The following is a 14312-nucleotide window of genomic DNA, read 5'->3' as shown; positions in this document are numbered from 1 at the left end:
TGATGTTGTATTATCATTCAGTTACATACAATTAATTGATAACATTGATATACATCACAAATTGATAATTAATATTGACACAGTAATCCTTATCTATAAGTGATTCATAATGACTACAAACATTATCAATTCAACGCAAAGATCTCCATTGTAAAAGCGCCTTTAAAGATTTACGGAATGAAAGAATTATATTGTGAACCTTGCTGAAACTATTCCACCAGATCCTGGATACCTGACACGGAAGACTAATGAGTGATTTCTCTTAGTAATGCAATTCTCTTTATTTTCCATTTAGGGAAGTCGTGAAAGCGTTTACAGTTTCTACAGCGATGCCGGTGAAGGGTTGTACGGAACGATTCCAGTTGAAGGAGAAATCTTGTTCAGTTTGGATTATAATTACAAGACAGGCGTTTTCATCATAAACATTAAGCAGTGCCGTGGTCTGGCACTGGTAGATGAGAAACGTCGCAGAACCGATCCGTAAGTCACAGTTATCTCAAATTGAAATAGGATGGAGCCATGATTTCAACGAATTGCAAATGACCAAAATCCATTCAGGTTCTGATAGTCATTATACGTCATTCGGTACTGGTGGATGGTTCACTGTGCATGTGCATAGTAATAATGAAACAAGGTTTATCCAAGTAATAGGTCACACGGAAGAACTAAAATATTCAATGGTCACGCTACACGCAGGTCTGATTTTTCCATGTAATATACTGTATTTATTGATCTGAAGTCTAACAATCCTATTTAAATTATGGAAGCACCAAAAACTCGAAGATTTCAAGCGTGTACAAGCGGTTACTCTTCTAATCGTCAATGAGAGAATAAAGGAATTGTTTCCTTCTCATTCACTTGTTTGATATTTGCGCTGTGGAAATCGGAATGGCACAGATCCTGATTGGCTGAAAATGTGATCAAACTCTGCTTATTTCTAAATGCTCATTGGTCAATTGTGAACAATGGCTATGTAACTGTGTAAACTATTGAGATAACTCGTAGTAGCAACTGGGAAGAAACATGGTGGCTGCTGAGCACTACGGTATTTTTTGAATGGCCATGAAAATGGACTTGAACCAAAACAAGAAATGTATAAGGATTGTTCCATTGTGTACATTTATTTCAAATGGCAAATGCTATCAAAATTGTACTTTCTGCATTTTTTTAACAAGAAGAAATTTAGATATGTATATATAACGACCTGAGATCTGTCTGATCGAAAAAACGTATCTCTAATTAGATATAAATGAGTCATTTAGTTATCCTTCACTTTGTGGTATAGTTCACATACTACCTGCAGTGGTGCTATTTATGATGTTATCTATGACAATCAACACAAGTACGTGTGCGGCTAGTAGTGTTGCCTATGTATAATCAATCACATAAACATTTGTTTGTTCACTGTATATAGCGCTTCTGAATGTCATATCCAACTGTAGCAATGGTATACAATTATAAAATTCAAAGACACTTCTAAAATGATTAAATATCCTATGAAATGTCTTGTGAAATTACTCGTAGCTGTGAGCGCTTGTCAGAGATAGCACCTGCTAACATAAATAATAACAGTGAGCACGTGTTTATTTAAAAGTCATATTTCTCACTAATTGCTGAACTAAAATTCAAACCAGTTGCATATTTGATATTTGTGAATTTATCACATTTGAAAATAACTTTTGCACAATATTCTATTTTGACAGCATTTACTCTTAAAATGATACCTGCAATAGACATCTGATCTGTGGGGAATTGTAAAAACTAAGGTATTCAAAACAGCACCAGCGTGAATCAAGGACTTAAGTGTTCGTAAAGTGACAGATTTTGAAAAAAATACTGAATCTTAACTGTCAAAAATCTGAAGGAAATGAGATGTTGAGCGTAAGTGTACTGTGAAAATGGTTACCATATTGAACAAGTTCCGGAGCAGCTTAATTAGTAAAGAGGGCCAATGATTTTATCAAGGATAAATTTGTCTAAATATGATAAAGTTGATTTAATTGTAATGAAATGGCAGGTGGTTATCTATCAATAAACGCACACAATGGAACAATCCTCATTTTCTCATGTGGAGAAAAACCAGTATTTAAATTAGTAAATCAATTGGATTTTGAAAGTTTACATATTAGGGCTGATTCAAATATGAGAGTCTTATGAATGTCTTTACAAGGATAGATAAGTTTCAATTCTGAAAGTCAAATTGGTGCTTGGTTGTAAAGACATGATTCGCTATCCCACTCTCAGGCTTTTGGTTGCGGATATCTATTCTGTGTTCTTTGATACGCTGATTAAGAAAACGTCCCGTTTCACCAATGTACATCATATTACAGCCTTTACGCCTTATAGACCCTAGACTCAATATTATTAGCTCACTGTCGGTTTGTTTTTGGTTAAAACATTGGTGAGTTTGTTATTATATTGAAAAACTAATCAAGTGTCAATAGTGCTTAATGTGGATTTAAAGCATTCCAAAGTAGGTAAATACAGGATTATAATATTCGTTTGAGCTCTGTGTTTTGTGGTCAGGTCATTTCGTCCTAAGTGAGAAATTCGGGCTTTGAAATAAGTTTTATTCAAAATTTTGTCTGGATAGGCTAGTTTCTTGAGAGCAGATCTTATATGTTTGATTTCTCTATCTAAAAACATTTGATCACAAATATGTAGAGCTCAAAGAAATAATCCTTGGGCTATTCCAATTTTGATGTTCAGAGGAGTAAATGAGAGAAAAATGAAGATAAGCTTCAGCATTAGTCGGTTAATACCCTGTATGTACTGTTCTTCTATGGATGCGTGGGTGTGTGTACGTACAACAAGTAATGTAAGGGAGCGTGTTTACTTTTTATTTGGATGTTTTTCAAAGACTGAGGCAATCTATGTAATTATCAGAGGCATTGTATTGATTCAGCCATATTTAAGTCAAACCAAGAGTCTTTGTAGGCTGTGCTTTGGTGAGATTAGGTATTGAATATGCTTTCGACCAAGTTCTTAGATGGTGAAGATTTAGTTGTGTAAAGCCGAACGTACAGCGAGACATAAACCCAAACGATGAAACAGGAATGCTTTTATGGCTGGTTTCGTGACTGTGTGCATTGCTCTGACACACGAAACACTGGTTTCGGTAAAAACTATCCTCAATTCGATTGTCTTCACAATGAATCGTGTGATGCCATATTTTTTTTTACTCAGACATGTGGTCTGAACTAACCATCTTACACATAGTAGCGCCAGCTACCCATTCACAGATGAAGCATCGCTTGCATGTATGCCCTGAACAATTAACTGTACCAAGAAAGTTCAGTTTCATGTGGACAGAATCATTATCGAACATGGTTTAGATTTAAGATTAAACCACAATATAAAGTCTAGAGTATAGGTTGTATTTCCAAGATGAAAATACAAAATAACATTTCCATTTTAACGGTATTATCCGATATTGTAAATGCAGGTAACAGTACAGATGTGCCGAGCAACGGTGACAGGGATTTTTGGCTATTGATGGGTTAAAAACCTCCTCCATGTGCTGAAATAATGTACATGGCAGTAAGCATTGTTGCTAATTATCGTACTTTTCTTAATAAAATTCATAAAGCCTAATGGCTTTATGAATTTTATTAAGAAAAGTAAGAGAACCAGATATAACCTAACCCCAAAAAAAATTATTTAGATAATTTATAGCCTATGATATATGTTTCATGGAGGGGACTTGCTCGCAGAGCAATGTATATCACAGTGAAAAAGCAGCCTTTTTAAAGTAATCTCTTTTCTTATAGGTATGTGAAATGCTACTTGCTTCCAGATAAGACGCGGAATAGTAAACGAAAAACCCGTGTCAAAAAGCATACCATTAATCCAGTGTATGATGAACAGTTGAAGGTTAGTGAATATCTTTATTTCTGTACGTATCATACTCAATAAAATTGAGCAATTAATTGAATTATGAAATTTGAAAGATCGAAAATATGATTCACTCAATTATGAGGTGTAAGGAGTGGTTACATCGGGTCCACGAAAGCTTTTCAAGATTTGAGTGTAATTAATATGATTATAAGAAGTTGTCATGGTCAGATATTGGTTCTGTTGAACTGGACCTCGCATGTATAGAAGTAATAAACATAACGTAACAGCGCATCATATTGCCCATGAAGGAAATAATGACGCATGTAACAATACGTGTGACCTATTATAATCTTCTGTGAAAAAATTGCGGCAGGAACATGTCTTCTGTTAGTCTCTAGATGACATGCACTGAAACCTTAAAAAATGTTGCTTTTTGGAATTGATGAAATGATTCATTTTTGAAATAGTAACGATTTTGTTGATTAATACTAAAAATACGTAGCAGCAAGTCGGTTGAAAATTCATGCACGATCTTGGTTGATTCTCACAAGAAGCAATATTCATATGAGGTCACAGCATGAATAATGAGTTATGTATTAAGGTCCATGGACCTAGTCTCAGAATGGTTAAGAACAGTCTAAATTTAGTTTGTTCCAATGTTGAACAGGCCAAGCATCCACACAGGCAAATTTCTGTGCTAAACCATCGCTAAACCTAGTTTTACATATAATTGTAAGTGTGAATTTCAGTACAATATTACGAAGAGTGAATTGGAAAGTAGAACGCTGTGGATTTCCGTGTGGCATAATGACAGACTTGGACGAAATGCTTTCCTTGGTGAAGTTACGATCAACATGGACTATTTCGAATTCAAGGACCCAGTACCTCAGTGGCATCAGCTTGAAGAACGGGTAACTGGTTAATTTCTAATTGTTTATTTCCTAATTATCCTTTCACTTAAGAGTGGCATTTGCTAAAATATTAATCACAGCAATTTGGATATTCATTTAAAAAAATTTTAAATACATCAAACAAATTAATAGAAATACCATGTTTCATTGCTGCTAGTGGTAATGAATAACTATTTTTGTCCCCGTTGCTCTATGGAGGGAAAAGGGGACTTAACTCTCCGTCTATCCATTTAATGCCACTGAACTCATCATGTAGGGAAGAACCCTATTAATTTGGATGTTCAGGCTTTTAAGATGATTGACTGGTGACCATCTTTGTTTCTTAGTAGTTATTTCTGGCAAACATCCTCATAAGCAGGATACAGGCTGAACTAGTGGAAGAAATCTTCAGATCATGTAGGGTAGAATCTTATTGATTTTGGAGGTTCTACCTTTCAAGATGGTTTATCGGCAGCCATTTTTGTTGCACTTGATACAGGCAAAGCCAGTAGATGAAATATATCAAAATTTTATGACATTTTGTTTGATCATGTAGAGAAGATACAGGCTGAACTAGCCAATGAAATCTTTTGACATTTTGTTAGATGTTGTTGCATCATATAGGGATAGGGAGGATTTTGAAGGTTCAACCTTTCAAGATGGCTGACAAGCATTGAAAGTAAATGACTAAAATGGAGCTATATATACTTATTCTTGAATCAAACCAAATTTGTTGCGCTTTCCTGAGTTTGTTAAAAGAAAGAATGAATTTATTTCTGAAAGAAGAAATTGAAGGAATTCTGTAGAAAAATTATTATTTTCCAGCCTGATGTCATATCAGGATATCCCTTGACTTTTGCGCACCGATATGGCTGTGGTGATCGGCCTTTCTAAAAAAAGAATTCTTACTCGTTGAGATGTGCCGCTACTTGTTGTATTGTATATCGTAGGCCTAAAAAAATATTTTTTGATGAAATTTAAATCAACAACGTATATTTGGTTATGATATGAGGCCTGGGCAAGGACATAAAACAGCACTTATCATGTGCGTAGGCAGCTAAGATTTGTGTGTTCCGAAATTCCGATTTACTCTAACTAAGATTCAGAGAAAGATGAGAAAGATTAATAAGCATCTTGTACTGTGCTGAAAATTCCATGTTGATGCGCGGGGTAGTTTGCAATATTTACTGTGGAGCTGCGATCATAGCGCCATCTTTTTAGTAACACGTGTAGCTCACCAAAATCAACAAAGCAGTTAATCTTTAGATAAAGTATAATCTATTGATAGAAAAAGATTAATTTTGCATACGCCCGGGGTCATCTTGACGAAAAAAACGTTTGTATCGATGTGCAGATGAATTTTAAACAATACTAATTTGCATTAAAAAACACCGTACTGGTTGACCAACATTGTGTAGTATATACTTGAAATCGAACGCTGGAGTCGATGCGATTTATTCCGTCCGATCCTGCCTCTCTTGGGTATTGCCTTGTTGACCCTACTTCATACTTGCCCTGCAATGTGATGTTAAGGTATGTTGATGAGGCGACTACACAACAGAGTGGCTATGGATTGGAGCGGCAACTAGGAGGAACGTAGACTGTGACCTCGAGTATCGGCGTTCAAGCTTCGTTCTCGCGTGGCAGTGGTCTGTTGTTGAACGGTAGAGTTCGTAACTGTCACTGAGTGTCTTCAACCGAAAATGTTTCTAACCCGAAACATCATTTCTAGTTGATATCCTATTTATGTTTACGCCATAGTGATGAGGGATACTAGGCATTATGCTTGTTTCATTATTTTCACTGCAATTATCTTTTTGATGTTAACAGAGTAAAGATATAACGGATACGAATGGAACATTGGTAATACCATATACTCTGTTGTTCTGTCATAATTAATGTAGCCACGTCTACGCTAGATTTTTGATATCTGATGATTTGAACATGTTTACACTATAGGCCTAGTTCTAAGTTCATCCCATCAAATGTCTTGCCTTGGGATTATTTTCACCATTGGTTTCATAAAATTTCAAATGTAGTTTTTTTTCTGGAATCTCTTTTTACGAAAGATCTCTTATGAGATTTTATTAAAATCTATCCATGAAGTAGAACCTGCTGCCGCATTAGTATGCACATCTTTTTCTTGATGTATGCACGCAAATCATGGTATCTTTTCTCTAATATGGACGAGGCTTTTATAGTAAAAAATGCAGTGAATTGTGAACTGCTGGGTGTCTCCTATGTGTGTGTACCAACTTAAAAGATTGATTATTCATAACTATAATTGAAATATAGATTTCTTGAGGGGTAAGGTTGGTAGATCTGGATGTTTGCTCGGAATGTTGACTCCATTTTGAGGGCCATTCAAAATCATAGTAGTCCTCAGCCATGCATGACTTATTTTTGGATATCAATATTCCATCCTCGAGAAAACATCCAGGTCTACCAACCTTACTCCCCAATATATTTATTTCGATTAGTAATTGATTAATTAATCTTAAAGCTACGGTAACACATTTTTTGAGACAACCTGTATAATATTCTGTACATGTACTTTTTAAGTTCTGTTATTGCACTTACCTTTGCACTAAACCACGGTACTTTGTCAAGTTTATGCATTTCATTACTGCATGACACAGTGACTTAATCTACATTCTAATTTAACCCTTTCCCTAAAGTCATTTTCCTATATTGTATCTATCTGCATGTCATTAACATATAGCCATATACCGGTTATGATTAGTATGAATTTATGCTACAGCCATCTGATCAGTGAATGCAACATGAAGCCCGATGCGAATTAATGTCATATATCCTGCAATTAAAAACGATCGGCAATAAAAGCATTAAAAGAATATTCTTTGAAGTAATTTTTAGCCCACTTGGGACTTTAGTCCCAGTGAGCTATTGCGTTCACTTTTCGTCCGTCCGTCTGGCCGTAGACGGAATCCAGTTATTTTAGGAAATTTTGAAGACGCTTCAATGTAATGTCTTGATATTTGGGTTTCAATCTACCCTAGACACATCTTCAGCCCAAAAACTAGCCCTGTCAGAATCAATGGAATTATCTTGATTGTATCCATACGAAATTTATTAAAGGTTAGTGTCAACAAATGGTCCATTAAAGTCCCTGTAATTCATGTGGAGAGATGCTCTTAAACCGGGAAAACCATGGTCTGTTTCGTGTTATCGTTGGCCTACATGACTGACCTTGTTGAGCGTTCGCTAACGGCGCGTCGCTTCAAAGTTATGCATAAAGTATCATATAACTGATTGTTAATGACATACAACAAATAAACCTTTAAAGAAAGGTACCTAGTGTCTGATATTCTAATGAAAATTCCGGATTGATTCAGCGCATATTTTAAGCCCACTTGGGACTTAAGTCCCAGCGGGCTATTGCCTTCACTTTTCGGTCGTCGTTCGGCCGTCCCTAGACGGAATCCAGTTATTTAGGGAAGTTGTGAAGACGCTTCCTGGTAATGTCTTGATATTTGGTTTATACATGTATCTACCCTAGACATATCTTCAGTCCAAAAACTGGCCCTGTCAGATTCAAGATGGCAGACTGGCAAATATTGTTGTTCGCTAAAATCACTTTTTACCCATTTTTGAACTTCTTGCGGGAAATTTTGAAGAAGCTTTGATCAATTACCTTTTTTGTGCCCAAAAATGGCAATTATGGCCTGAATTCTGAGTCCTGTAGCTTCCTACTGGTTTGCATTTTTCATTGCAATTTGTGATGGGTATTCTTTGGAAAGGGATCTCTTATACCCGAGACAGGTATATTTGATCAGGCAATTATGACGCAATTGGCGGCCATCTTGGTGTCATCAGTACTCATAGGTGGAAAAAGTTTTTCCACATTATGCTGATACTTAAGCATTTGATACCAAGTTGTAGCTCATAATGTGTTCTATGATTGTGGTGAGTTTCAAAGTCATTGGTTTTTTTATATGGCCACCAGGGGGCATTGAATAATACAATAACATAGTATTTCTATATTATACTCATACCCATGCATATATTGCTACCACAATCAATTGGAAAGTTGTAGCTCATTACATGATCTATGATCGTGGTGAGTTTCAAGGTCATTGGATTTTTCAAGGTCATTGGATGGGGCGTTGAATATTGGAATTGTTAGATTGTTGAGCATATGAAACCACTTCTCAAGTAGGCATGGTGTCCCTGGACCCCTAGTTGTATATGGCCACCAGGGGGCGTTGAAAAATACAATTACTTAGTTTTTCTATATTATATTTGTACCTATGCATATTTTGTTACTACAATCAATTGGAAAGGTGTAGGTCATGACATGGTCTATGATCGTGGTGAGTTTCAAGGTCATTTTTTTGCATATGGCCACCAGGGGGCGTTGAACAATGCATAACTTAGTATTTCTATATTACATTCGTACCTATGCATATTTTGTTACCACAATTAATTGGAAAGCAGTTGTAGCTCATGACATGGTCTATGATTTCAAGAGTTTCAAAGACATTAGTTAATCTATATGGTCACCAGGGGGTGTTGAATAGTAGAATAACTTAGTAGTTCCATATCATATCGGTAACTAGGCATATTTTGTTACCATGATCAATTGCAAAGTTGTTGCTCATGACATGTTCTTTAATTAGCGTGAGTTTCAAGGTCATTGGGCTTTGCTTATGGTCACTTGGGGCGTTGAAAAGTAGAATAACTTAGTATTTTCATATCATATTGGTAACGAGGCATATTTTGTCACCACAATTAAATACAAAATTTAAGCAGCTGACATGTTCTATGATTGTGGTGAGTTTCAAGGTCATTGGATGGGGCATTGAATATTGAATTTGTTAGATTGTTGAGCGACTGAAACCATTTCCTAAGTTGGCATGGTGTCCCTGGACCCCTAGTCTACCTTGTTATTAAATCTTTAAATTATGTCTTGTCCTTCTAATATCTGTAATTGGTTTAGGTGTAAATAAAATAAAAGAAGTGTAAATTGTTGAGCGTCTGAAACCATTTCCTAAGTGGGCATGGTGTCCCTGGACCCCTAGTCTACCTTGTTATTAAATCTTTAAATTATGTCTTGTCCTTCTAATATCTGTAATTGGTTTAGGTGTAAATAAAATAAAAGAAGTGTTAATAAAATAAAAGAATAAGAATGCCCTGCCTCAATGAAAATTGGGAGGGGGCATTACAACTCTCACTAAACGTAACTTCTCTCCCTGAACCTCTCTAACTTCCCCCCAAATCTACTAAACTAACCCGTGTATCCCCAGAATATCATCTCTATCCATTAGTTTATTACTAAAAAAAACTCCCCAACATTCTATACAATAACATCTGCATGACACCTAAGCGCTCTACAAGTAAAGAGATCACAAGACCAAAGTTTAACCATATTTATATAATGATATAATAATATGCCTAATGGATACTAACTATGAATTGGAAAAATGAAGCCTAAAGATGCCAGTTTGAAGGGTCTTGAATGTTGATGTCTGTTACAAAAATGCAGATGTTCTGCCCTACGTAATACATGCTATTGAAATTTATCCTAAGTTTATTTTTTGTTTCGTGTTCTGGATTATATGCTACGCACATGCAAATGGGACAGAAATCACTCAAAAGCAAAACCTACGGGGAAAAAATGGTCATGCTTAACTTGCAAAACGAATATTTCAGAATTTTATGTTACTATACATGCGTCTACTTCTAAAGAAACCTTTCTTGCAGTTCCTGACATTTTTTTTATATTGAGCTTTTCACTGTGAAATCAATAAGTTCATCATATAACTAGTTGGTTAAATGATTATTACCTTATTTTTTAGAAACACCCACCAATGTCTTATCTTGCCTATAAAGGTGACCTTATCTTGGCCATTAAGTATGTGACACAAGATCAGATGAATATAACAGATGTTAGTCAAGTAGACAGCAATGGTGAACTTCATGTGTGCGTCAAAGCAGCTCGTAACCTGACATCAGTTCGTGCAAATGGAACATCAGATCCTTTTTGCAAAGGGTAAGACCTACTGGTGTCTTTATATTTAGACATGCATCTGCATTACGAACGATTAAATTCTGTCCTACAGTCGTTGAACCATAATTGATATAACCTGATGTGAAATTTCACCACTCCTTTATCGTTATACAAATGTATATAAATATATATATATAGATAATAATTGTTTTACTCATCAAATGTTATTTTGTAGTTACTTGCTTCCGGATAAAAAACGAACAACCAAACAGAAAACACCTGTGATCAAACACAACTGTAATCCTGAATGGAATATATTGATGAAGTTTGAAGACATAGCCCATGAAGAGCTGAAAGACAAATGTGTTGAACTTACTATTTGGGACTATGATCGTATTGGAAGTAATCAGTTCCTCGGAGGAATTCGCCTCAATCTAGGATTAGGTAATGTTATGTTTTTAGCCCACTGGGACTAATCCCAGCAACTATTGCGTTCATCCATCTGTCCGTAGATGTAATCCAGTTATTTGGGGAAATTTTGAAGACCCTTCAATGGATTGTCTTGATATTTGGTTTATACATGTAACACCCTATTTGAAAAAGATTTTCGATGAAAAGGTCAATCACTTTTGATTTCCTGGTTATAGTCTTGACAATTGATCATTGTTAGCACTGTTATCGTTAAATATCGAATTATTTACAATGTTTCCCTCTGTATTGGTACCTAGCAGTATATCATAAAAATATTTGATTGCAACTTCGTAGCTCATAATATTTTCTTTGATGGTGCCGATTTGCTGAATATCAAGATCATCGTTTTCTCTATGCATGTGTATATATATGCTCACTGTTGCCAAAGGGCATTGATAATTGGAAAAAAAATTGTATTTCTATAGATATGTTTAGATTGCATATACATTGTATAGGCCTACAAATATAGATGGCAAAATTGTTGCTCATGATTATGGTCTGGTGAGTTTAGGTGATTAGTTACTGTATATGTCCACCAGGGAGCATTGAATATTGAAATTGTCAGATAGCCAAGCATTAAGCGGCCATGGTGTGCCTGAACCGCTAGTTTATGTGTTTAATCTCTAAAGGTATTAATGAAGACAGATTACTTTGGAAATGTAAGAGGCGGCTCTAGAGTCAGGTGATAATGGGGGTGTGTACTCCCTATCAGTGTAGTTTTTAGATGAGCAAAAAATCCCATCTGATAAAAATATCGACCAGAATGCTTTGTAATAGTGTAAATTATTTGGGTACCCAGAAAATCCCAAAATCTCCTTGCATGGTGACTATCACCACCTTTGCAAGTTGTGGTGCTCTTCTTGAGCTGCACTGCACCCCTAGTCTTTTTGCCTGGGCGTACCCATGAATGATCAGGGTTATTTATCCATCACGCAATACATATACAACTATGGGGATAGAATTCAATATCTGTAGTTGCTTGACTTACAGCAGATGGGGTTAGGAAATAACTTTGACTCTCGACTCACGACTGTTAACTGGATCCTGGGCTTATTCATGTATCTTTGTATTTCAGGTATTACCGACAATACTCGCGTTGACTGGATGGATGCTCGCGGTGAAGAAATTGCTATGTGGCAAAATATGATGAGCAGTCCAAATACATGGATTGAGGGCAGTCTTAATTTGCGTCCAAACATGGACAGAAGAGTGTGAATTATAAATAACAATATTGTCAATCAAGAAAGTTTTTGTTTTTGAAGTATATAAAGATGGCATCAGAATGTGCCAAGCAGTCTTGATGCCTTCTACCATATCTTATCTTATTATAAAGTGGTCAAACGCTGAACTGCTATTCATTTTTATTCTAGAATAGTCTTATTCTATTCATATATGTATATTGTATATGAATTGTTATTATCATCCACTGAGGTTACATTTTTTCTTTTTGTGGCCAATAACACTTATTTTCTGTCGAGGGTGATGAACCTCATGCACTTCTGCTAGCCTGTCAACTGCTTTCTCGGATTATGAGAAAATGGCTGCTTTCATGATGGCTGTAAAACATTTTGCATGAGGGACCATTCAATGAGATAGGAATGCACAAAATTGGCTGATTTCTTAAAGAGTACCCATTGTTATCACATATCGTTCCTTTTCACATTATTGGATTCTTTTTGCCAGTTTCATAAGTAATTTGTTACAGGTGTTATAATCATTACTTACAAATTACAATAGAATTAGTATACACCCGTACAAATGATAGTGTATGTGTGTGCATGTACCAATGCGCTTTGAGCCCCCCCCCCTTACGCATATGTAAGCTTCTTTCATAGACCCCCTCAGCCCAGTCTGTGCGTACGCACTAATTGTTGAGTGGTACCTCATGCACTTTTATCTTTTAATATCTTCAATTGTTGAAAATACTAGTCTTGTAAATATATTGTAGGAATTCTGTTGATGTATTTAATCTGTCTTTCTCGCTATTTTTATTGTTCATTCTTTCAATATGATGCCATATAAGAAAGAACGTTTAAAGATATTGTTCATTCATTAAATTTTCGTTATAAATATCTGATTGATTGACTTAAATTTGTGCAGGAATCTCCACTGTAAAAAACCAATTTTGGCAAACTAGTGTCGTGTTATTCCCAAAAGGTAATACAAGTTGTTTCATAATTTATCTACTTAACTAAACTGTAATGTTAAATCAGTATTTATTAAAGCACTTGTAGATAATATTAATCATGTATTATGTTATTCGAAAAATTTTTCATATTATTCAAATTTATAAATGTTATTCATTAATTATCAAAAAGTTTAAAACTACTTAATTTTGTGGTATTATATTTGATGTACTTGATGATAGTGATATTCATTTTGGTGCATATATACATACAGTATACCTCACCTTACTCTGCTGGGCATACATGGACCGGAAAATGCGCCCTTAGGAAGTCATTAGATAATTTCGCTTTTGTCTGAGTTAGTTGAAAGTCCGAATTAGTCAAGGTTTACTGTGTATGTATATACATGTATGGTAACTGCTCTTCTGAAAAAAGGTGGTTTTGAATTTCTCATGTTCCAGATTGTTCGTATTTGATGTTAAAAATAAGTACGGTATTCATCGTGGAATTTCTTCTTAATTACGCAATTTCAAGGGCTTATGTTAATTCTAGGTGAACCATTGATAGATGAAGTTACTACAAGTGCTATTTTTATATCTTGACCAAATCTCGTAACTACCTTCATCCAGTTGCTGCTTAATAACTAGTATTTGTATTTCAATATGATATGAATATATACATATATATATATATATATATTAAATGAATTTTCATATGGTACATATTTTTTAGTTATTGCATCATATACATTTGTTGGAAAAACCTAGTGCTTCCCTGTGAGCAGAATAACTTATGCAGTTATGGTAAAAGTCGAATGGTATATGGGAGGATAATTATATTGATGGCTTATCCAAATGATGAGAACTTTCACTTTTTAGATCGAATTGGAAATACAGTCTACCCTCGATTATCTGCTGTAAAAGTGTACGATTTTCTGTAACGTAATTTGTGTTCGATTATTTGCCTAATTCACTCACTGCCATCTGCCACAGTATCTTCGTTCCAAAAGTGCTTTTT

The 14312-nt window shown here is 35.3% G+C and overlaps 1 protein-coding gene across 12 annotated transcripts in view; it reads left to right on the top strand.

Moving 5' to 3' along the window:
• The window catches only part of LOC141899783 (synaptotagmin-like protein 4), an 80184-nt gene extending 66228 nt beyond the window's left edge, over positions 1 to 13956 (top strand). For 11 of the 12 annotated variants that reach the window (XM_074786318.1, XM_074786326.1, XM_074786369.1 and 8 more), the window contains 7 exons: positions 296 to 480; positions 3771 to 3873; positions 4587 to 4748; positions 6558 to 6590; positions 10547 to 10740; positions 10934 to 11142; positions 12245 to 13956. In XM_074786318.1, the coding sequence (XP_074642419.1) occupies positions 296 to 480; positions 3771 to 3873; positions 4587 to 4748; positions 6558 to 6590; positions 10547 to 10740; positions 10934 to 11142; positions 12245 to 12384 (1026 nt within the window). In that variant the 3' untranslated portion in view covers positions 12385 to 13956. The remainder of the gene's footprint in view (positions 1 to 295; positions 481 to 3770; positions 3874 to 4586; positions 4749 to 6557; positions 6591 to 10546; positions 10741 to 10933; positions 11143 to 12244) is intronic. The other variant, XM_074786360.1, reaches the window with a different exon arrangement.
• The last annotated feature ends 356 nt before the right edge of the window (positions 13957 to 14312 follow it).

This window comes from Tubulanus polymorphus, chromosome 1, assembly GCF_964204645.1.
Source record: "Tubulanus polymorphus chromosome 1, tnTubPoly1.2, whole genome shotgun sequence".
Classification (NCBI taxonomy): Eukaryota; Metazoa; Nemertea; class Palaeonemertea; order Tubulaniformes; family Tubulanidae; genus Tubulanus; species Tubulanus polymorphus.
This window is presented reverse-complemented; position numbering and strand designations above follow the sequence as displayed.